The 25,019-nt window shown below is 25.5% G+C and overlaps 1 protein-coding gene across 1 annotated transcript in view; it reads left to right on the top strand.

Moving 5' to 3' along the window:
- LOC100211537 (chromatin-remodeling ATPase INO80) overlaps positions 1–25,019 on the top strand; it is a 65,675-nt gene that overhangs the window by 5,536 nt on the left and 35,120 nt on the right. The window contains exons 4-14 of the mRNA XM_065805698.1: positions 1,281–1,348; positions 1,601–1,975; positions 15,277–15,330; positions 15,472–15,570; positions 15,650–15,754; positions 17,544–17,625; positions 19,469–19,588; positions 22,561–22,628; positions 22,706–22,855; positions 23,032–23,145; positions 24,122–24,217. Of these exons, the coding sequence (XP_065661770.1) occupies positions 1,281–1,348; positions 1,601–1,975; positions 15,277–15,330; positions 15,472–15,570; positions 15,650–15,754; positions 17,544–17,625; positions 19,469–19,588; positions 22,561–22,628; positions 22,706–22,855; positions 23,032–23,145; positions 24,122–24,217 (1,331 nt within the window). The remainder of the gene's footprint in view (positions 1–1,280; positions 1,349–1,600; positions 1,976–15,276; positions 15,331–15,471; positions 15,571–15,649; positions 15,755–17,543; positions 17,626–19,468; positions 19,589–22,560; positions 22,629–22,705; positions 22,856–23,031; positions 23,146–24,121; positions 24,218–25,019) is intronic.

Below are 25,019 nucleotides of genomic sequence, written 5' to 3'. Positions count from 1 at the left end.
AAAAAAAACAAAAATAGCGAACAAAATGTTTTTAATAAATACTAGATAAAAATATTTAAAAAAAAACTGTCAAAAAATTTTTTCATATACTTTCAAAATGCTTTTAGTTATTTGGCAAGCGCTTTTTTATGGGCTAGCCAAAGTTTTTAAGGGCGTGTGGGCGAGCCCGAAAAGACTTAAGTGCAAAAGCGCTGGCTAAACGGAGAAGACTGGATCCTAAGTTTAATAAATATATTCTTTAGTTTAAAATTATTCTTTAATTTAAAATAATATTATTTTCAATTATTTAATGGATTTTATTTATACCATGCTATAATCAAATGCTAGCAACAAATAGTCACAGAAATAACTTTAAGTGAACACCATTTTAAATTGTATTTTTTCAGAAAATAAAATACATTCAAACTCATTTATTATAATTTAATATTTCCAATGTCTACTATGATATTTTCTAATTCTTTTAAATAGTAAAGTTAAATGATTAGTAAAATTTTAGTTAGTCTAGAAATGAAAACATAACTAAAAAAATGTTCCAAGAGTTCTAATTAGTCAAATCATCAAGATTATTAAAGTGCTCCAAGTATTTCTTACAGACTTATCAAAGAGCACCACTGAAGAGCATTTAATTAGAAAGTTTATGCCTCCTTTCTTACCCATATCATAGATGTTGCCAGAGCTGCCATCAAACCTTGGACCTCTTAGTTCTAAGACAAGCAATCTAACTGCTGCATCACAGCTGCTCTTTTGATGCTTATTGAAGCACCATGGCTTGCTCATTTGGTGTGGCGGAATATTATCGCAAAATCTCAATTGTCACAAATTTGATTTTTGAAAATGTGAAGAAGGAATAGTGTTGCAAATTGTTGCATTATTGATTGTCGAATAACAGAATAAGGAATAATGTTGCAGGCCTTTTTACGAGATTTCGCTGCGTAACGAAAATGCGTAAGACATTTTTAAATAACTCAACTTAGCAAATATATTTTGTATTAGTAGAAGTTATATTGCGTCACTAGCATCTTTTCAGGTACCGCATTGTAATTAAAGTTATTTTATTAATGCGTTAAAAATCATACAAATAGTTTGTTTTTTTTCTCACACAAAAGTTACATATAAAATCTAAGTTCCTATTTGAAAAATCATTTTTATTATTTTTTTTAAATATGAACTAAGTTTTATTAAATAAAATTTTATTAAAAAATATTATTTTAACTAGAATATAAAAACAATTTTATAACAATACATAGTTAAAGAGCACTTTTGTTAATTTTAATTTACAGAATGGCAAAATGAAAAAAAAAAGTTTTACAATATAAAATCACTTGGAAAGGAAAGAGAATGGCTACGGGTATGACCAGCTTTTAGTTTGCATCTTTAATTTTTAAAATTTTCCTACATTTGCTACGGTGTTTTAGTTGCATAGTTCATGTGTGTGTTTTTCAATATGTTTTTACTATTAAATGTTTCAAAACTTAGGGTCATTAAACATTATTTGTAATTAAAAAAACTTTTAATTTTTAAATTAGTTTACATTAGAGATTTATTGCTACAATCTTTTTTTAATCCTATGAATTCAAAATAAGATATTCTTATTTAATAGGAAGTACTTCTTAATGAGAGTTCGGATGAAGAAGATGACAATAATGAAACTATTAGTGAATTTGAATTAAAACAAATGTTAAAACTTCATGTTAAAGCAAATAAAGTTAAAAAGAAAATGTCTTCTGATATTCATAATAAATATTCATTTTATGGATCTAGTCTTGTTATTGAACATGACCAATACATAGATCGCTTTAAAAAAAATGTGAAAACAGTAAAAAAATCAAAGTTAGCCAACAAAAAATTGTTTAACAAAAATAGAAAGAAGGTATCTGATATTAAACTTTTAAAGCAAAAGGTTCATCATGATAAAGAGATTGCATATAAAAGAAAGAAACTTTGGAATTTAATAGCAAAAAAGGAAATACCAAAGGTATTGTATTTGTTAATTACTATAGAGTAAAACTTTTTTTATTTTTTTTATTTGTCTTTAACATTACGTATTTACAAAACATTGTAATTTTTTCAAATTTTGTTTTAATTCTATTTTTCTCTCTGACATTTTTTGTGGCTGTTTGTTGGCCTTGTTATTTAAATATTATAATAACCTCCTCAAAGCTAGTAAAATATAAATTTGAAATAATATTGTTTTACAGGTTAAGATGGGTCTCAAAATAACTTTTATATATATAAATATATATATACATACATACATACATACATACATACATACATACATACATACATACATACATACATACATACATACATACATACATACAGGCCTGGTCAGGAAGCGGGAGCGATTGCTCTCGATAACTGACCACGGGAATAATATTTAGTTGCGAAAAGCTGGCCAGATTTTATAGTCGTTTTGAGAACATTTCAAAAAACAAACAAAAAAGCGCAAAAAAGATTAATAGGACCGATGAGAGACAATTACGTAAAAAAATAAACTAAAAAAAAAAAATAACTTTTAACGCAAAAAAAATTAAAGCAAAATAAATTATGTTTAGAACAAATATTTTCGAAACATCGCTCATTTATAATTTTTTTATAAAATTAAGCGACATTTTTTATATTAAGTAACATCTTACGATGGAGCTTAATATGGAAACAAATGTTCTTTTCTTTGTTAAAGAGTTTAATAAAATTTGTATTTATAGTTATATATAAGTTTTGAAGATATAAAGCCATAGAGCTTTAAATTGGGTAAATTTTTTCATGGAATCCGTACTGGTAAACAAATACTTGGACCCAAATAAATAAACTTGCCTGTAAACAAAGTCAAAATAAACAATTTTTCTAAAAATTCTAAGCGATGCATAAAGTTTAGATTATTTATTATTTAATAATTATCAAAATGCAGGATAAAAATATTAAAATGCCATCGGTAATGCTTATCGGTAAGTTAATAAAAAAAAGGCCGATGCCGATACTGATTCCGATTGTACAAAAAGTGGCCGATTAAGCCGATGCCGATTAATCGGTACATCACTAATATATATATATATATATATATTTATATTTATATTTATATATATAATATATATATATATATATATATATATATATAAACATATATATATATATATATATATATATATATATATATATATATATATATATATATATATATATATATTTATATATTTATATAATTGTTTATATATATATAAACATATATATAAATATATATATATATATATATATATATAAACATACATATATATTAAAGAAGAAAAAACAACTTTTTCTAAGTTTTATGCCTATACGGCAATCATCAGCCATTGAATACAAATTCAAAAACAAAACAAAAAACCCGCTAAAATTACAAAATACTGTGTAGTGGGATCTTAACGTCGCCAAGAAAAAACAAAATATTAGCTATATATATATATATATTTATATATATATATATATATATATATATATATATATATATATATATATATATATATATGTATATATATATATATATATATATTTCGGACATACATAAACTTAAATATTCTCAAAAAGACTACAAACCTGGCCAGTTTTTCGCAACTAAATAATGTTTCCGTAGTCAGTAATCGAGAGCGATCGCTCCCGCTTCCCGACCAAGCCTGTATATACACGCACGCATATATACACACACACATTTATATATACACACACACACATATATACACACACACGCATACACACACACACACACACACACATATATCAACCCTCTGAACTAGGTTCAGCATTCGGCAATGCCAATCTTAAAGTGTTGAGGTCAAAAAATTGTGGACCTTGTTTCTTTATTTTATGATAACCCCTTAGTGTCAAATTTTTTTTGTCGACCTCTGATAGTTTAAGGTTGGCAATTTATTGCTGATTTCATATTTTCTAATTCCAAGAGTTGATATATATATATATTTATATATATATGTATATATATATATATATATATATGTATATATATATATATATATGTATATATATATATATATGTATATATATATATATATATATATATATATATATATATATATATATATATATATATATATATATATATATATATATATATATATAGTTTGTTGTCTTTGGGAAGAGCGGAAGGAAAAAAGTGATTCTTACGTTCTTACGCCAACACATATGTCACTTTTAATTACTTTTGACTTTTGTCCAACATTTGCGTGTTGGACAAAAGTAAAAACTATTAATTTAATTACAAATAAAGCGTTTTTTTAAAAAATCACAAAAACGCAAATTTAATTGACCAGAATGTTTTAAAAACATTCTGAATGTTTTTAACAATATAAACAATGTTTTTATTTTTATTTTTTTTAATAAAATGTTTTTATTTTTAATTTTTTTAATAAAATGTTTTTATTTTTATTTATTTTTACTGTAAATCATGCGCAGAGTGTTGCTACATCGACTATCTTATAGCCTGACTTGCAAGGGAGTGCTGCTACATCGACTGACAAATAGCCTGACTCGCAAGGGAGTGTTGCTACATCGACTGAGGGTTTGGTTGGGGCAGGCAGTCTCTCAATTAATAAAAAAAGATAATTCCGGTCTTGCATTTTAATTTTTACTTTTTGTCAACAAAATATGGAAAAAACTTTCGGACAACATTTACAGGTTGTGTATATATATATATATATATATATATATATATATATATATATATATATATATATATATATATATATATATATATATATATCTTAAACAATGCAATAGCAATAAATGTTAACATATTTTAAAGAAAAAAACGATTTTTTTAAATCTTGACATGTTTTGTAGTTAATATACTACATTTTCAAAAGATAAAATTACAATTTAAAACTCTGGATATAAAATCAAAAGTTGAAGACATTACAAATAAATATTTACAGATAAATAGAAATGTTACAAACCAATAAAAATTATCATACAAATTATGATTCCGTAAATAGAAAAAAAATTAAAATAAAATTATAAGTAAATAAAAAACAAAACAAAAAAACTAGATAGACAAATTTATATTATAATGAACAGTTTGTTTATTTAAAGATGGGTTTTCCCATATAATATGGAGTGTTTCTTTAATTTTGTTTAAATTTCTTTTAATTTGTTTTTGTTAGAAGCAGTATCCGAAATTTTAAAAACAATTATAGTTACTTAGATTTTTACAATTAACAGATGAAATTAAATGCTTATAAACATTAGATTATTTGTCACTTGTAAGATGCTCATCAATCCTTGTTGTTAAGTGTCTGGAGGTTTCTCCAATATAACTTGCACTACATCCAGTACAAGAAAATTTGTAAACAACATTGGATTTGAGCAGCTTAGGAAGTGGATCTTTTATACATAAACTGTTTTGTAATTTGTTAGTAGTGAAAATTAAATTAATTATAACATCTTTACAATATTTTTTAATGATTTTATTAACTTTAGATTTAGTAAAGCTTTAGTAAAATCCTATAAATGGAAGCTTATAATATCTTATATTATGGTTATCAATACTATTTATCATAGATGGATTTAACTTTTTATCAACAAATAATTTAATTTCAGTGTCAATTGTTTTAGGTGGATATTTTTTAAAACATTAGATAGATTTTTTATGTCCATATCAAATCCTAGCCATGTGTTATTGATTTTATACGTTCTATCAATTAAACAATGTATAAGACTAATTTTATAACAATATGGAACAAAACTGGAAAATTTTTGTAAAAGACCAGTATATGTTTTTTTGTGATAAATTGATGTGGAAAGTGAAACAAACTTATTAACAAGAACATTTAAAAGTGCAATTTGATTATTTTTTTCTTTTTCCGTAGTAAATTTTAAGTTTTTATGTTGTTTATTAAGATGTGTAAAAACTTCCTGAGTTTCAAACTCTGAATTAAAAATAGCAATAATATCATCCACGTAGCATTAATAGAAAATCTGTATGGTTGAAGAGCAATTACTAACCCATTTTTGTTCGTGAAATCCAATAAAAATATTAGCTAAAATTACCGCTAAAGGAGAACCCATGACAATGCCATCTAATTGATCATAATATTTCCCGTTAAGTAAGAAATGAAAATCGGATGTTGAGATTTGAAGTAATTTTTTGAACTGAGCTTTAAAAAACTATTTTAAGCACTTCTTTAAAGTACTTCTTTAAAGTATAAATCAGTAGCTATATTTATAGTTTCATTAAGTGGAATATTAGTAAATAAGCTTTCAACATCATAGAAAACTATATATTTGTTAGTTATATCAACTTGTTTCAATTCCTCAACAAAAGAAAAAGAGTCAAAGGTGGAATAAAATTTAGGTATATAAGGAGACAGTAAATCAAAAAAATTGCCAAGTTTATAATTATATGTCCCGATTGTTGAAATAATTGGTCTAAAAAGTGGTAGAGAAGAATCTTTACTGAGTTTGTGCATCTTAGGTAAAGCATAAATTCTTGCTGTTTTTGAACCAATAAGATAAATTTTATTGTAAACATCATTTTCAAAACAGTTATGTTTTTAAGTTTACTAAGATATCCTTGTAAAGATTGTTCTCTTTTAATAGTTGGATTATCTTTTAACTCCTTAAATTTAGTTTTATCACTTATAATATTAGTTAAAGATTTAATATAGTCAACCTTGTTAAAAATAATTATACCATTCAACATTTAATTGTAATTTTATCTTTTGAAAATGTAGTATGTTAACTACGAAACATGTCAAGATTAAAAAATATTGAGTTTTTCTTTAAAGTACAGTACAATCTCTCTAATTCGAATTTAACAGGGGGGGGGGGGATGTTCGAATTATAGAGATTTTCTAATTATAGAAAGTTGACTTTTTTTCAAATATTCTAGTCAAAGTAATGAATAGAAATGAAACAACAAGCAAATAGTGGTTCTTAGGCCTAAATGCAATATATATTATGTGATTTAAACTTTTACATTTAAAAAAAAAAGTCAGTAATTGTAGATTGTCTTTTTGAGGCTTTTAAATCCATTTCAATGACACGATATTTGTCTTTAAGAGCTTTTGTCAAATCATCTCCAAAGTTAGAATAAAGACTGTAATTCTCAAGTACAGTGACAGCATGCATCGCTTCTTTCAGACTTGGTTTTGTAGCATTGTCAGAAACACCAACGCACTCATCATCGGATTCCTCTTTAGTTTCAATAGCATCATGCTCAGAAACTTCTGCAATGATGTCCTCATCTGATGATTTGTTGGAAATGCAAACATCGAAATCTATGTCTACTAACTCGACGGCCGTGAAGTTAAAATCTGCATAGAATTTTGTTTTTATTCCATGCTTTTGTTAGCATAAACATAGCAGTTAAGATAAAAAAATTTAAGCATCTTGTTCTCTTTTTCTAAGGCAGCAATTTGCTTTTTCACTGCAAGTGAGCGATATTTGGCTTTAAGAGATTGGATAACTCCTTGATCCATAGGTTGGGTGATGAAGTTGTATTCGATAGAAGAAAGATAAGCTCCACCCAATCAAGTTTCTGCACGTTAGGATGGGCAGAACAATTATCTACAATTAAAGCAATTTTCCTTTTCTGAAAACCAAACTTTAGGTCAATTTCTTTAACCCACTCCTCAAATAATTCTGCTGACATCCAACTTTTTGGTTGGACCCGATAGTGACAAGGAATATTTTTCACACCTTTAAAATATCTAGGAGACTTTGATTTTCCAATTACAAATATTGAAAGTCTTTCTCCTTTAATATTACCTGCAGCCATCCCAGTCAGGCGAACCTTACTATGCTTGCCTCTTATACACTTTTCATTTTTTAATTGTAAACTTTTGTCAGGCAAACATTGGTAGAAAAGACCAAATTCATCGGCATTAAAAATATTTTCAAGTGGGTATCAAGAGAGAGTTGTAGGCAGTGTGGTTTCGAGTCATAGAGCGATCATCTGATCGTTAACAGACTTTGCCTCTCCAGAAATGGTTTTGAAAGATATACCATATCTACAAAAAAAAAAAAAATTATAATTGCTTTGACATAACATATACGTGCGACACGTACATTTAAATTTAACTTCGAGGTGTTTGCAAGTTTCCAGAATGTCTAATTCTGGAAAATATTTACTTTATTTTTTTAATCAATTAAAGAAAAAGTTGTAGAATAATCATGTAAAGTCATTAATCATAAAAATTGGAGAGAATAAAATAAGAAATTAATTTACTTTTTCTTAAATTTGTCTAGGTATCCATTCCAATCTGGGAAAATTTCGAAGCTTAATTCTTTTGCAAAATATAACGCTTTTTCTTTTACCAGCAAACCACTGATTGGGACATTACCTCTCATTTGTTTGAACCATTTAAGTACAACTTTGTTGACTTGATAATACGTATCAACTTTCACCCATTTAGCCAAAGTTCCTTGACGAAAAGCAAAGATTTTATCTTTATTTTTTTTAGGTTGAAAGAATGTTTGGTAGAATATCAAGGATTTTCGAAAGAAGGAAATAATTCATGCTAATTGTTTATCAAAAAATCAAAACATTCGAAATTTGAAAAAAGAGTTCGATGGTTAACGAGCTTTTTATAAGACAAAAATTTAAAAAGTTCAATTTACAGAGAGAATCTTACTGACAGGTCTGAAAAGTCCATTCGAATTGTAAAGGTTTTCAAATTATAGAGATTTGAATTATAGAAAGTTAAACAAAAAAGTTTCTTAAGCGCATTTCACGGTGACTTTACATTAAGTCGAATTATAGAGGTTTTCCAAATTAAGGAGATTCAAATTAGAGAGATTGTACTGTACATATATAATATTATATATATATATATATATATATATATATATATATATGTGTGTGTGTGTGTGTGTGTGTGTGTGTGTGTGTGTGTGTGTGTGTATATACAGAGCTTGTGATGAAGCGAGTGCGATTGCGCCACGCTTGTGAAACACGCCTCTAAACGGTATTTTTAAACCTTCTAGACACAATAAACAACGCTTGCTCAGCTTATAATAAGAGTATAAAATCACGCTCGTTCAAAAGTTTGGCACATAAAAAATAATAAGCTTTTATATGGTTTTTTTATAAAATATTTGTTATTAAATTTTTTAGGTAATGATAAAACTTGTTGATTTAACAGTAAAACTCCATCTTCCTTATACTTATATCTTTATACGATGTACTTATATAAAATATAAGCATTATGTCACTCGCTTTCTGCATGTTTCTGTTATGCTGTTTTGTCAGCATTTTTCCGTTTTGCACTAACAATGAATGAACAGTTTGAAGTCGTTACTTTAATAATGGAATGTTAACTATTTTAACCAAGTGCATGTGGAAACACAATGTGAGTATAAATGTGCAAATGAAATGGAAATAGAAAATTAGGAAATAATTATAAGAAAGTTGAAGCTTCTGAATATTTTTAATTTTGTAAAAATGTCAAGATTTATTGTTAATAATATTCCACACATCGTTTATAATAAAAATAAATTTACATAATCGTGATTTTTTTAAATTCATTATTGTATATAGTATAGGTTTATTTTTTGACGAATAAAAAAAGCATTATTTAAATAAGAAATTATAAAAAATATATATTTAATAATTATTAATTAATTTACAAAAAATATTATTTCTTTATAAACAAAATATCAAGAAATATAAAAACCGTTAATCATAAATATTAAGTTAACAGCGTTTTAAATACATATCAAAACAACTTAAGCAAAAAATTTTAGCCATGAATTTATTCTTTAATAGTATTATAAGAACTTATTAAGCACTTGCATTTTTGTTTGGTTGCATTTTTTTTACCATTGATAGTTTAAAAAAATAGCGATCTGGCGCAAATAAGAAGTTGGGAAGTACAAAAACTACATTGTTGAAGTAGTATAAATGCGCTGTTGTAGATACTACTTTAAACATTGATGAATGAAAGTCGTATAACAAATAGAAAGATATATATATATATATATATATATATATATATATATATATATATATATATATATATATATATATATATATATATATATATATATATATATATATGTATATAACGGTGTCCCAAAAACATTTGAAAAATCTATTGTCACCCCCTTAATGAATAAAATATCTTGGGGGACCCCTAGAAATATCTGTTTGAATAAAAGATATTTCTAGGGGTCCCCCAAGACCTATGAACATTTAATGGGTCCCTAATATTAATGAGAAAAAGGTTTTTCAAAAGTATGTCTTGGTGGATCTCAAAAGAAGCAAAGTTACATTAAAACTTTAAAAATAATCGTCATTTCATAAAAAAAATTATTATTTTAGATTTTAGTGAACAGAAATTGATGTTTTTTTTAACTAAAAACAAAAAATAGGGAATTTAACAAGATTATTTGATTATACTTTTTTTTAAAGATGTTTTTTTATAAAGTAATGATTATTTTGAAATTTTTTATATAATTTTGTTTCTTTTGAGACCCAACATGATATACTTTAAAGAACTATTTTTTTGGATAATTATAGAGACCTATCTAATGTTCAAGGGTTTTGGGGGACCAAAAAAAATATTTTTTATTCAAAAAATTTTTCAATCCAGTGTTATTTCATCATATAGAACACATTTTGGGGGCGCACAGTGGGCAAAACAGCTGTTTTCAAGTACATTGGTTTATAACTTTCGAACAGAAAGTGCTATGGGGTTGATTAAAGACTTTTTGGAAAAGTTTCTATGTGTAAATTTTGAAAAAACTAAAAAATATTTTTGATGCAGGATACTTAGGTCATGATTTAAAATAACAAAATACTGAAAATTTCATAAAATTTGCTTTCCTATAGGTTATAGCAAAAATACATAAATATGTTTATAAATATGTATGTATATTTTGTAATACAAAGATATCATAGGCACATCAATGGCAAAAACAATAAAAATTATCAAAAGAAGTATTAAAATATGCAATTTATTCATATGCTAACATTTTAAAATGTGTCGTCTTCAGATACAATGTTATTAAAGATATTTCTTTTTTTATGAGAATATTTATCAGAATGTCCTCATTCGTACCAAAATTTGCAGACTCGTATCTCCTGTCAATAAAAATTTGATTAGATGATATACACATTTAGTTAATGGTGTCTGTTAAATAGACAATTTAGGAGCTTGTTCTTGAGAATCTAGTATGAATCAATCTTAATATCTTTTTTTTACCTTTTAACCCTGAATCATAAAGATTTACCAAACCACTTTCCTCATTATTCAAAATTAACTCCTAAGAATGACCAATCAGTTTGTGAAGTGATTGTGTTATACTGATTCATGGTCTAGGTAAATTTATTTTTGTAACTGGTGAAAACTCGTTAAATAGGAATAAATCTGTACGATAGTTTTTATATTGATCTACATAAATTTTTCTTTTTGAGGAAAATACTCAAAAAATTACTGAGAGCACCAATTTGAACTTTTGAAATATTGCATGATATTAAACAGGCAATTGTGCAATAATTAAATCCCTGTTTGATTTTTTGTGCAATCGTTCTCTAGCTATATTACATGTTGTTGTTGTTCCTCTTTTTCCAATTGTATCAGAGTAGTCCCATTTTATACCTGTTTTTTTATATATATCTCTATTTGTAACGAAGTCTCTGCCTGCTTCAGAAATCTATTTGAAGCACAGAAAGGGAACTCGGAACCTCTCTCTTATGAAGCGAGTGCTCTACCACTACACTACTACCGCATATAAGAGGGCTAGGAGGGAAGTTTGGAGGTGTTGGTCAAATATTGGTTTTAATCCTTTTTTTTAATAACTAGATATACATTTTTACTGAACACAATTTCCCTTTATAAAAGTATGTACAAAATAATGTAAAACTATACGCATTATAATTTTTAATGTATTTTACAAAAATTTAAACTATATAGCGGTAGGGTCTTACACTTACACTTTTGTTTAAAAGTGCTAGGTTGGCATAATTTAGTTAAAAAGCATCTGATTCCTATTTTTTATAGGAGTTTAAAAATATACGGGTGTACTAGTGCCAACTTGGCACTTTTTGAGATAAATTATTTTTGCTGATAAAAAATTAGTTAAAAAACACTAAAATTTTGCTAAATTTTAGTTGCTTTATAAGATATAACATGTAAAAAAGACTTTGTGCAATATGAAGTTAACATTCGCATTTCCGTAAACTGCAACCTAAGATTGTTTCTACATACAATGATCACATAAGCACTGCTTATATAGTGACATTTTTTCTTATGTAATGCCAAAAATGACTTTTATGTATCATTTATTCCTATTCCCTATCTTTTGCAACAAATTTACGTTATTCAAACTAGTATATTTCCTATCAACTTTTAACAAATGAATATTGATGTAGAAACAAATATTAAAATAAATTTAAGTCATTTTAATGATTCCAAAATTTTTCCAAAAGTTTTTCTCATTGTTGCATGATCAAAAAAAAGTGTCATTGTAAAATCTTTAATTAATTAATCCTAATTATTTTAGTTAGAAAGTAGTGCTAACATGTTCAATTCAACAATGGTCAAATATTTCACTTTTTAAATTAAAAAAAATTTCAAGAAAATAACAATATAACCTTTGAAATTTTAATGTAACAATTTTCAAGTTAACAAAAACCTGATAAAGTTTTTTTTATTTTTAATCTGGAAGTTAAAAACTTTATCTAGTTAAAAAACTTTAATTGATTAAAAGATATTTAATCTAGTTTAAAAATTTAATTGTTTATATATATATATAATATATATATATATATATATATATATATATATATATATATATATATATATATATATAACAATATAACCTTTGAAATTTTAATGTAACAATTTTCAAGTTAACAAAAACATGATAAAGTTTTTTTATTTTTAATCTGGAAGTTAAAAACTTTATCTAGTTAAAAAACTTTAATTGATTAAAAGATATTTAATCTAGTTTAAAAATTTAATTGTTTATATATATATATATATATATATATATATATATATATATATATATATATATATATATATATATATATATATATATTTATATTTTCCTAAGAATATGAAGTATTATGCTTTATAACTTTTAAAGTTTTGAATAACAATTTATAAATTTACGATATTAATAATATTGTGTAACGTAAGTTAAAACTACATGAGTATAGGAAAGTTCTGGCACTTTTTTTTCAAGTTTTTGTTGTTTTGAAAATAAACACTTACATTTTTCCGTTATAAATTCATCAACTCATATACTACCTTATCTTATAACTTTTTAGGGTACTAATTTTGCTAAAAGTTTGTTAAAAGTGGTACTTATTTACTTTATTTACTAAAAATGGTACCAGGGTACTAAGTTTGCTAAAAGTTGCTTTTTAGGGTACTTATTCTGCTAAAAGTTTATGGTAGCACTGTGTATACAACCACAATTTACTCAGATGTTTGTAAGGGGATGTTAAAGCTTTTTCTCTTCTCACACCCCTCTCTTCTCATGAAAAAATTAAAGCAGATTGTTTCACAGTCAAAAGATAACACATTTCAGCTCAAGGCTTGAATTAAGTGATTGTGAATTGTGATATCTTGAAATATTTTTGGTCATCAAATTCTCAGTTCATTAAAAACAATGAATGCTGTTTTAATGACAGTCAATTTATCATATTACAAAAATTAATGAAAACAACAAACAATAAACTTACTACTGCAAAAATAATAACAGTCAAAACTTTTATATTTTAAGTTATTATTTGTTTAAAGACCAGGTAATTTAAGGAGTATAAATTAATAGAAAAAGTTATTTAAAAAAAATTATAATAACTAAAGATTCCAAAAAAATTGCGTCTTATTTCGCGATTTTTTAAAAATGTTTGATCAAATTCCTTTAGACTGTTATGATTAGCGGTTGTTTTGTTTTTTCTTTCTTTTAAATATTGTACATTGTGCTCTATGGTTTATTTTGCTAGTTTTATCTGATGATTAATAAAATGAATGCAAATATTAAAGTCTTGATCATAATTTTTAATAATGATAAAAATAATAGTAAAAATATGGTTTTGTAATGAGATTTTTTATTGAATAATAGCTATTGAGTTTAAAGGATCTCAAACCTCTGAGGCATTTGTATTCACATTAAAGAGAATAATTAAAAAAAAAAGTGTTTGGAATAAATTTTTTTGATTAAAACAAAAGAATAAATTGCTTACCAAGAAAAACTAACTTTTTATTTTAGTCAAAGCTGGCCTTTTCTGTTTTGTTGTAGGCCAAAAAGTCAGCATAATATACGCTGCAATCTACAGACTTGAATAAATTGAATTTATTCAAGCGTATTTTATTCCTAAGAATTTTAGTACATGACATTGATTTTTTTGTTTGTGTAAAAGATCATTATGTAAACAAACAAAACATCAATGATGTCATGTACTAAAACAGTGTCATTTGGAAAACTATTATTAAAAGGTAATCAGTTGTCATAATCATTTTGTTTTCTCTGTGAGCTTTTAAATATCAAAAAAGTCAGTGAAAATCATGAATGACAATGCGCTATTGCAGCATATATAAAAAATATTGTAGGAGATAAATAATTTTTAATGTAATATCCTTATTTTGTTTGAACTCTTATTCTAACAATGTTCAAGTGGTACTTATATGAATAACTTTAAAATTGAGGTTGTTCCATAATTGTTTTTTTCCTTTGTTGATGGTTAATGTTATGGACAGAAATAAGGGAAGAAATATTCAAATCCTTTGTTTTCAAGTTGCTTTAATATGGTATCAAGTTTATTCTATCATCTTCTGTTGTAACTTGAATTTAAAAAAATTAAAAAAAATTTTTTTTTTACATGGTATTCCTGTAACATGGTTTTTTAATTTTAGATCTCGAATGAAGTCTCTTTTTCTTTCTTTAACTGTTGGGGTTTTTTTTAAGGTTTTGTTTAGATGTGCCATATTTTTTTAAAGATCTGAGTTGGTTAGATGACTTGACGATTCCTTTATCATTGGTTTACCTGTAAAAAAATTTGAAAGCTGCTTTTTTTTACAAACTAAACGTTAGCTAACAGTGGTTTTTTCAAAATTTCCCTTTTTTAAATGATCATAGAAAGTTATAAAAAATTTTGTTATGAATTTTCAAATTAAAATAGGTTAGTACAAGAATATCATTAAAATATCTTAAACTTAAAGTTCTCAAAAAGTAGATATTAGTAGTTTTTCAGCAAGGTTTTCATGTGTGTATGTGTGTGTGTGTGTGTGTGTAAAATGTATGAATTACTTTTTATATAAAATATTTTGTATTTAGATAAGTAAAACACGTTCAAACAACCATAGTACTATACTGCAAACATTAAAAAAGGTATGACTAAAGTCAATACAAAATTTTTTTTGTTTATTTTCTAATTATTTAAAAGTTTCATTTTAAAAATTTACAAGCAAAATTAAACTAAATATAGGTAGATGTTGGGTGTTAATCTTTATTTGTATCTTTGCCTTTAAGGTTGCTCAAGCTTGTCAGCGAGAGCTCAGAAAAGAAGCTTTGCGATCTCAAAAGATTTCAAAGGATGCTATACCCAGAGCTAGAAGGATGGCCAAAGAGGTAAGAATGAGTTTAATTATTTAGTTTATATTTATATTCTATTTTATTTCTAGTAACAATTTTAGTCTTTTTATTATAGATGCTCTTATACTGGAGAAGATTTGATCGTGTGGAGAAAGAACACAGAAAAAAAGCTGAGAAAGAAGCTATGGAACAAAGAAGGCAAGACGAAGAGATGAGAGAGGTAATAAGTTCATAATTGAAACCGTAATTGCATAATCATTAAGTTGATAACATGAGATTTAACCTGATAAAGTAAGGCCTTGACTTTTTAAAGATTTTTCTAGTCGTTATATTCATATTTAAAAATGTTGAAGTCTTCCTAAAATCTCTCAAATGTTCTTGAAGTATTATTTTCTTTATATTCAATTAATGCCATTTCTTTATTTGTCTTCATAGTTTTCATCGCTTCTTAGTTTCTGTTGTGTTTTCTTAACTTGAACAAATCTTTGATATAGCAGTTTAAGCACAATCTTATTTCTGCTTTAACTTTTTTCTACTTGCTGCTTTTAAATGTTTCTACATACTGCTTTTTACAGTTGTGTCTTGCTAACACCTAAACCAGTTGTGATATGCTAACACCTAAACTATTAAAAATGTTTTTAGAACAAATAATCATGTTTATAATGTAAATAAAAAATTATCTACAAGTTATGACAAATTATCTACACGTTAAAATGAGAGTTAAAGTGAGACCTGCACTGAGATCCAGAATTTTTTTTCCATGGCTAAAAGTTTTTAAAATGTCAATTCTTCTAAACATTTTTTTTTTACTTTATTTTTGCAACATATATCCTGCACTCAAAACTGTATTTTTTTAATTACATGACATCTATCTATATTAAAATAAGCTCGCTAGAAATTCACAGCAATGTAACTTTATAATTTTTTTAATTATTAAGTTACATTGCTGTATTTATTTTATTAATGAACAAATCTCTTAAAGTTTGAAAAAAAAGAACAATTTATAAAATATAGCATCAATAAAATAAATATCTGTTAATTAATCATTAAAGTTACATGGAGGAAAAAAAATTTCCACAAATACAATTATGCAATCTGTACAATAATCAATTAATCAAAAAAATCAAGAAGTGGTTTACAATGGTAAAATGGTCCAAAATGGCAATATGAATCACATGGCATAAACAAATGTGCCAAATCAAAAATCAAACTTCTTTAAATTTGGTTTGGAGGAAATGCTAACACTTTTTTGAAAGTAAACAAAAAAGTGTCAAACATCCACTATAGTATAATTTTTTTAATATAAATACCTTTTTTTCACCAAATACTTGATATTGTGATATTGCTCTATATATTTTTTCTTTCTTTTTTCTACATTTACCTTCCCATGGTCTTACTTTAGTTGAAGAGGCTTTTTTTTCATACCTGTTATCTATGTTATTTTAACCCTAAAACCCCAAAACACGAACCTTGAAAACCAAGGCTGCTGAATAGAAAAACAAGTTAAGCACTTGTGCTTACAATTTTAGTGCATACTAAAGTGAGAGGTATGGGTTTGAACTCTGTACCTCTTGCTTACGATGCAAACATTCTACCACAAACATTCTAATATATAATATAAAATCAGTTATTTAAGGGAATTGTTTTTTTCCATTAAAAAATCCTTTTAAGAAATCCTTAAAGTTTTTATGATAATGAGTTAATTGCAAGATTTTTGCGTTGATGTTTACAAGCACAAGATTTTTTTTGTCTTCTTTGTTTTTAATTATGGACTATCTTTTTAAAAACTTGATTTTTATTTATTTTATGATAATTTATTGAAATAACTTTTCAAAAGACAAATTTTTAGGTCATTGAAAATAAGCAAATTTTTTAATTACAAATTTAATTAGTATATTTTAGTTTTTGTGTGCTTAGTATCTCTTCAAATTTTCATTGTTAATTTTGATATATATTTTTAAATAATCCAAGCAAGATGGTTATAATAAATTAAAATTCTTACATTTTAGATGAAGCGACAGCAAAGAAAACTTAATTTTTTGATCACACAAACTGAATTGTATGCTCATTTTATGGGCAGAAAAATGAAAGGTTTTAGTTAAATCCATAATAGATTTTGTGTTGTGTTAATTATATACTATACAGGCCTCCCACATGTCCTAAAATCCTTTAAAATTCTGATTTTAAAAATCTGTCCTGAAATGTACTAAATTATTGTAATTTATCCTGAATATCCTGAAATTTTAAATCACACTTTTGGTGGCTGTGTATTTCAGGCACCCCCTTTAGTAATTCTGTAAAAATGTCTTATACAAGACAAATATTGTTGAAAACTCCTAATCCTTTAGGTTTAACCCTGATCCTTTAGGTTTAAGCTCAGAATTAATAAAGTTTAGGTTTTAGTTAGGGTATGGCTTTCAATAAAATAAACTTTGTTGTTGGGTTCAGGGTTAGAGTATAGTTTTCAATAATTGAAAAATTAAGTTTTTAATAAATTTTATGCGTAAAACTTGACTCGTTTTTTATGCACTTACTTAAAGGGGTGCCTGAAATACATATCCTCTACATTTTTGATGTCTGGGTTAGACACATTTATTAGAAATGCAGGGAGGTAAGTGACGCAAAAAAAAAAAAAAAATTTAAAAAAATAAACAAAGCAGAACCAATGGTACATATATTGTACACAAAAACAAATGAGTTGTTACAGTTATTTTTAAGCAAAGTTCTGAAACAAAAAACTCTCTCTAACAAAGTAGGTGAAGAAAGTTAACATTGGCTGTGAAGATTCTAACAACTGGCATCTTACATCTATTGATATTGATTAAAGTAACAAGCAGTTTAGACAGTCTAAACTAAAGCAGTCGAAATGTGGAATGAGAAAGTTATGAATTGCTATTGCAAGAGAAAGTTATTAATTGTCTGCAATCTCATTCTGACTTATATACAAGAGAGAACAATATATTTCTGAACACCTAGGACATCTTTATTAATCTCTCTTGTATTATTAAGTCAGTTCTCGCATTTTGTCATGCTAATTATTGCATTGACAATAGTTAGGACAGTAATTGACATAACTGGGTCTGTTCTTGAGTTTTCTATAACTATACAAAAGAGTATATTAATGCAGCTAGAACTCTGAATAATAAATATTCCTTGAGGATAAGAGGAAAAAAGATGTGCTAGAAGATAAATAAAGGAAAAAAGATAATTCAGGAGTCAAAAGAAATAAAAAAGAATACAGAAAAAAAGGAAATAAATTAAGCAGAAATTGGATACAAAAATAAAATTAGAAAAATGAATTAATAATGGCAGAAGACACAGCCAAAGTTTTAATCAATGATGCAAATGTTATGCTAGCCTTTGCAATGAAGGAATCAAGCATGCAGTCAGCTAAAGTGGTCATTGTGTTGACTTCAGGAAATGAGAAATAGGCTGAAACTTTTAAGAAGTTTCTTAAAGTTCACTTTGCAAAAGAATGAGTTTACAAAAAGATGCAACTTTTTGTCATGCAAGACCACCCTGAAAAAAGAATTAAACATAATGAAGATGTAAGCTTATTTCTTTTATTTGAATTAGTTCCTCTAAAACTTATCTATACCATATTATTTGTCTTTTAGACGGAGGTCTTTTTTTTTTAAGTTGACCAACTACGATGCAATAACTTTTAATTTTATTTTTCATACCTAAGGTTGTGAAAATAGTGTAATAATTTACTGTTGACTTTTTAATCTTCTTGTTTCATACAAAATATAAATAAAAGAGATGAGGTATGTACTGGGGTAGCAGATGAGAAGCCTGTTTATCAAAACTGCTCTATGTAATTTAAATAATGTCCTGAAATTCAAAAAAATTATTGTCCTGAAATTCAAAAATTCAATGTGGGAGGCCTGTCCTATATTTTTTATTTTTTTTTTAATTTTTTATTTTTTTACAGGTAACAGTCAAGATTTAAGTGCTCAAAATGAAATTTTAAAAAAGTTGGAAGATACATCAGTGAACAATTACAGTTATAATGCATCTTCAGTTCTTATAAACAATGACATTGATGATTATGGTACTTTTATATTATTGCTACATACTTTATATATAATCTTTTATATTTAGAAAGTATTCAATTTTTTTAGTTTATAAATAGTTTATGAACTGTATCGTTTTTGTTAATAAATTTTCTCTTTAAGTTTTAAGAAGGAAAAAAAAAATTTTTTCTTATTAAAACTTAATTTAGCGCATATATACAACCCATAGAAGTTGGAGGAAAGTTTTTCAATAATAGTCCAAGAGACTGGTTACCAGGCCTACGTTATTTTAAAAAGGCGTGAAATTTTTCAGCACATGCTTTTAACACAAGTAGGAATGATGGTCACATTTGTACTTTAGATCATGGTGGGTTTGGCTGTTAACATGCTGATAGCAAAGGTGTTTAAAATACTGGCTAAAATATGTCAAATTATGAAGTTTAATTTTCTTCGAAGTAATAATAAAAATCATGACATCTGTTGCTAGACACTTATGGTGGTAACTTCTTGCCAAACACCCTTAAACTTTAAAAAGTTGTAACTGTAGTTAGGTTATAGTATAAATATGGAAATTTATACACGTTACTTTGGTAACTATCAAAAGTTATTTCCTCATTAGCTAGACACTTTCTACAGTCTAACCCTGAGCCAGACAAGCACTATTAGTTTTATATTATGTTAGAGCAAAAACTATAGTTACATAACTTAACTGAAAATAATTGCTGTTTGATTGCATGAAAAAGTACTAAAAGTAACAAAATATGCATAGTTCAGTTTTAAAATTTTTAAATATTAATTACACAGCCTTTTTATCTTAGATGCTGCAAACTAACTTTTTATTAATAATTTAAGTTAATACTTTATACATAGTTTTATATTATTAATTTGTGCTACTTTAAATATATTTTAAGTGACCTACATTGACTAAAATTAAATAAAGATAATTTATAGTGTTCATACATTGACTGAGGGTATTATTCATCTCAAATTTTTAAAGTTTTTAAAAAGATATCCTGATTTCTAATACTACTCCAAAAAAGTTATAGGAAAATTATACTTTATAATTTGACATTTTAAGCAAGTATTTTTAAAAACCTTCGATAGCTGTTACCACCTGAAGATGAAAATTTCTCAGTCTTTATTAAATAATGTCTGGTGGCCACAGGCTCTTATTTAATCGGTTGACATTTAAAATAAAAAAACAAGACTAGAAATTTTTTTTTATATAAAAAATTTTTAGTAAAAAGATCGCCTGCCCTAGCTAAAACCCTGAGTTGATGTAGCGGCACTCCTTGCATGTTCTACCTATTTAAGTCAGTCAATTTATGTACACTCCTTGCTTGTTTTACCTGTTTAGTCATTGTATGTACACTTTACGCATAAAGGTTTATTTTTAATGTATAATGGTTGTGCGTGTATGTACTAAATTAACTTAAGTTCAGGGTGCGACAAATCGATAAAAGTGCGAATGTTTGTTAAAAAAAAAGACAGAAAAATAAACGTCTCGTTTCTTTACTTTTACTTATGCAATCGTTGGCGTTTGCCTGAAAATTTTAAAAACAAAGCATTACTTCAACAAATTTTTTTCAAAAAATTATGCGGTTGATGTTTTTTTATTTATTATAAAAAACACATATTTCTAATAAAAAACAATTAGTTACTAAAATTTAAAAGGCATTTTCAATGACTTAAAAAGAAACCATGCTAAAACTTTCTGCTTTCTTTAATAGCATTACTTTTAAATTAAATAACTATGCAACTGAAAAAAGTAATCATGTTTTAGAATGATTTTTACATGCGTTTACAAAAGCATTTAAATTTTTAGTTGAAATAAATGCATTTGCAATTACTTTAAACAAAACCATGCTAAAAAATAGCTTTCTTTAAAAGTGTACTTTTTTTTTAATTTTCTTATTGTTAACGTGAAGTAGAATGTTTGTCTGCATACTATAAACATTTTTAAAAGTTTTTAAAAGATTTTTTAAGTTTTGCTGAAATATATATAATTTAATAGAATATATAGAACTATTGTCTATCATAGTTTTCATTTTTTATTGTGCGTTTAACAATGACAATAATATGATATTTTTATTATTCAATACCTAATATCATAATTATTATAATATCATGTTAAGTATTTAATAATAACCTAATATAATAACTTATTTAATACTTAATATTATATTATTATTTTTAAAGGTTTAAAAAAAGTTATATCCAAACAACTTTTATTTTTAGTTCTCTTTTATTTTTAGTTCTCTTTTATTTTAATTTCTTCAAGTTTATACTTTTTTTATAAGTAAATAAATTTAATGCACTAAATTAAGAAAAATTCACTATTTTGTATTAATGGAAAACAGTTAACAGTTATTGTATATCAGTTATTTTTAGTTAATTTGCGCGCACTTTGCAAATGCGTGGAAAATTGTTTCAAATTAATAAAAAGTTGATCAAGTTCAATATTTATCAATAACTTATTAACTAGAACAAAATTTATTTGAAAATATAACTTCTTTATAATTTAATAAAAAATTATTTTTTTTTAATTTAATTTAGGTGCCCCAAGAACTAACCAATGTTGCAAAACTATTTTTTATATATACTATTCCTATAAAGTTTAACTTTTAGTTTAAGTTATTATATTGATCAAAGATGCTTATTGAACTTGATCAACTTTTTATTAATTCGAAACAATTTTCCACGCCTTTGCAAAGTGCGTGCAAATTAACTAAAAATAACTGATATGCAATAACTGTAAACTGTTTTCCATTAAAACAAAATAGTGAATTTTTCTTAATTTAGTGCGACAGTTAGCAACAATCAATATTTTGCCACACTATTCTGCCACACTTGACATACACCTCATAAATTTAACGTTTGCCAATAAATAATGATACGAACGTCAATGTTTGCTTTAAAAAAAAGATTTTTTGCACCCTGAAGTTGTTTCTTCAATAGCTCCAACCTGATTGCTATTTTAATCTCTTGGTTGTCATTTCCTTTTTTGTAGATGCAGATTCGATGAAAGAGCAGGCTTTACTTAATGCTCAAACCGCTGTGTTGAAGCAGCAAAAAAAGGTTCAAATAAATTATGTTATTTTTATTATTATATTATTAATATTATTTTTTCTTTAAGTTAATTTTTATTTTTATAGACAAATTCATTTGCTGATGCTGAAATGAAACCTGGGATGATTTTAAGTTCTTTTGATGGTGCATATAGTCTTTCTGAACCCGCTCTTGATGAAGGAAAACTTCCTCAACCTAAAATATTTGAAGGAAAACTTAAATCATATCAGTTAAAAGTAACTTTTTAATTTTTGTTTTTTCTTCAATAATAAAAATTGTATATATGTATTTAACTAAATATTTTTTAATTTGCTTTTTTAACTATCTATTAATAAATTTTTCTTTTAATTGATGTTCAAATTTTTTTTTTTTTTTTTGAAATCCTTTGAAGTTGTAATTTTATTTGTAACAGGGCATGAATTGGTTAGTTAGTTTGTATGAAAAAGGAATAAATGGAATACTTGCTGATGAAATGGGATTAGGAAAAACAGTTCAAAGCATCTCATTTCTAGCATACTTAGCTGAGGTTACTTTTTAAAAATATGTATATTAAAAATTTGTCTTGTTCAATAACAGTTTGACAGAGTTCAGAAAAAAATGGGATAAGCAAAGTGAATCAATAAATATTTAATTAATTGAGAGAAAATAGAAAGTAAACTTGTAATATATAAAGGGGGAAAAAAAAATTATTTGTGCTTTAGTGAGAGCGAAAGTTTATTAAACTGTAATTATTCTTATTCATGTAGACTTTTAAAGTAAAATTGCTTAGTATGAAGAAGCAATTTCAGAAAATATTGGATTTGAATAATTTATCTTTTAATATTTTAATATTGAAATTAATCATATTTTAATATTAAATAAACTTACCAAGACAATCTGGTCATTAATTTTTCTATTTTGAAGTTTCTTGTTAAGAAGTTTGTATTTTTATATTTGTTTTGTTATCAAGCCTCAAAATCTGTATGAGTATATCAAATTGTTTAACTAATTACCTGTTAAGTTAAAGTTATTAGCCTAGACAGACAGCACCTTTAAATTTTTGTAATTTTCATTGATTAAAAAATCTACTGTTTGTATGTTAGTGATTTAATAAGCTTTATTGATCTTTTTAAAACATTGACATTAATTAAATAAAAACTTATATTTTGATTTTAAATTATTTTATAAAACATGTCAATTAATCTTTATAGTTAAATTCTTACAAATAATCATTAGATAAAAATAAGATTAAACCAGAAAAACAAACCAAATAGTGTAAGGTAATGTAAAAACATATAAAATTATACATAAAAGCAGAGTTTTACTTTTTTTTTTAATTAAACTTACAATTCCAAGACTTAGAATATCTCAATTTGCCATTTAGATCTTTATATATATATATGTGTGTGTGTGTGTGTGTGTGTGTGTGTGTGTGTGTGTGTGTGTGTGTGTGTGTGTGTGTGTGTGTGTGTGTGTGTGTGTGTGCAATTAGCATTTTTAGATCAAATGCTTAATTCTTTAAGGTTCATAACATATGGGGTCCTTTCCTTGTTGTCGCGCCTGCATCTACTCTGCATAATTGGCAACAGGAGTTTGAAAAGTTTCTTCCTCGCTTTAAGGTATTTTCTTTTCAATTATATATATATATATATATATATATATATATATATATATATATATATATATATAATACATGTATATATGTATGTACTATTATTTTATCATAATAATGTATTTTTGATTTTTTTTAGAGGTTTTATTGTAATATTCAAACTTTATATTAGATTAATAAATAGTCCCTGACCAAATTATTAGAAACACTATAGTTTTTACAATAATCATAAACAAAATTACATTTTTTGCACAATTTTATATGCAATACTTTTTTCGCTTTTTTAACATCGCTATGCATCGCTTTTATAACATCGCTATGCATCGCTTTTTTAACCAATTGATACACAAATGTAAAAACTATAAACTGATTTTAGCCACATTTAATGGTGAGTCCATATTTCGATGACTTATACACTTTTTCATAATGGTTAAAATTTGTAATTTTTCACCACTTAGAAAAAATAAAAAAGAAGACCTCCTTTAAGTATTTTTCAAATAGCAAAATATCACTAAGATTTAAAGTTTCTTAAGTTTTTGTGATATTTTCTTGACATATGAGTTACAACAAATAAAGAAGAAAATTAAGTTAAGTAACAAATTGAACCTGAAACTAATAAAAAAGTGGAGCAGAAAGCATATTTTTACTTTTTACTCTGTGATTAGAAAGATGCTTAAAGAAAATTTAACTAGAAAACAGATTTTCTACCATTAAACTGATAAAACTGCGATTCAGTCAGTATCATTTCATCAGAAATCATACATTTATTATCAATTTCAATGAAATAAAGAAAGACTGTTTAGCATGCT

This window comes from Hydra vulgaris, chromosome 09 (assembly GCF_038396675.1).
Source record: "Hydra vulgaris chromosome 09, alternate assembly HydraT2T_AEP".
Classification (NCBI taxonomy): Eukaryota; Metazoa; Cnidaria; class Hydrozoa; order Anthoathecata; family Hydridae; genus Hydra; species Hydra vulgaris.
The sequence above is the reverse complement of the archived record's forward strand: the minus strand, read 5'-3'. Positions and strand labels throughout refer to the sequence as shown.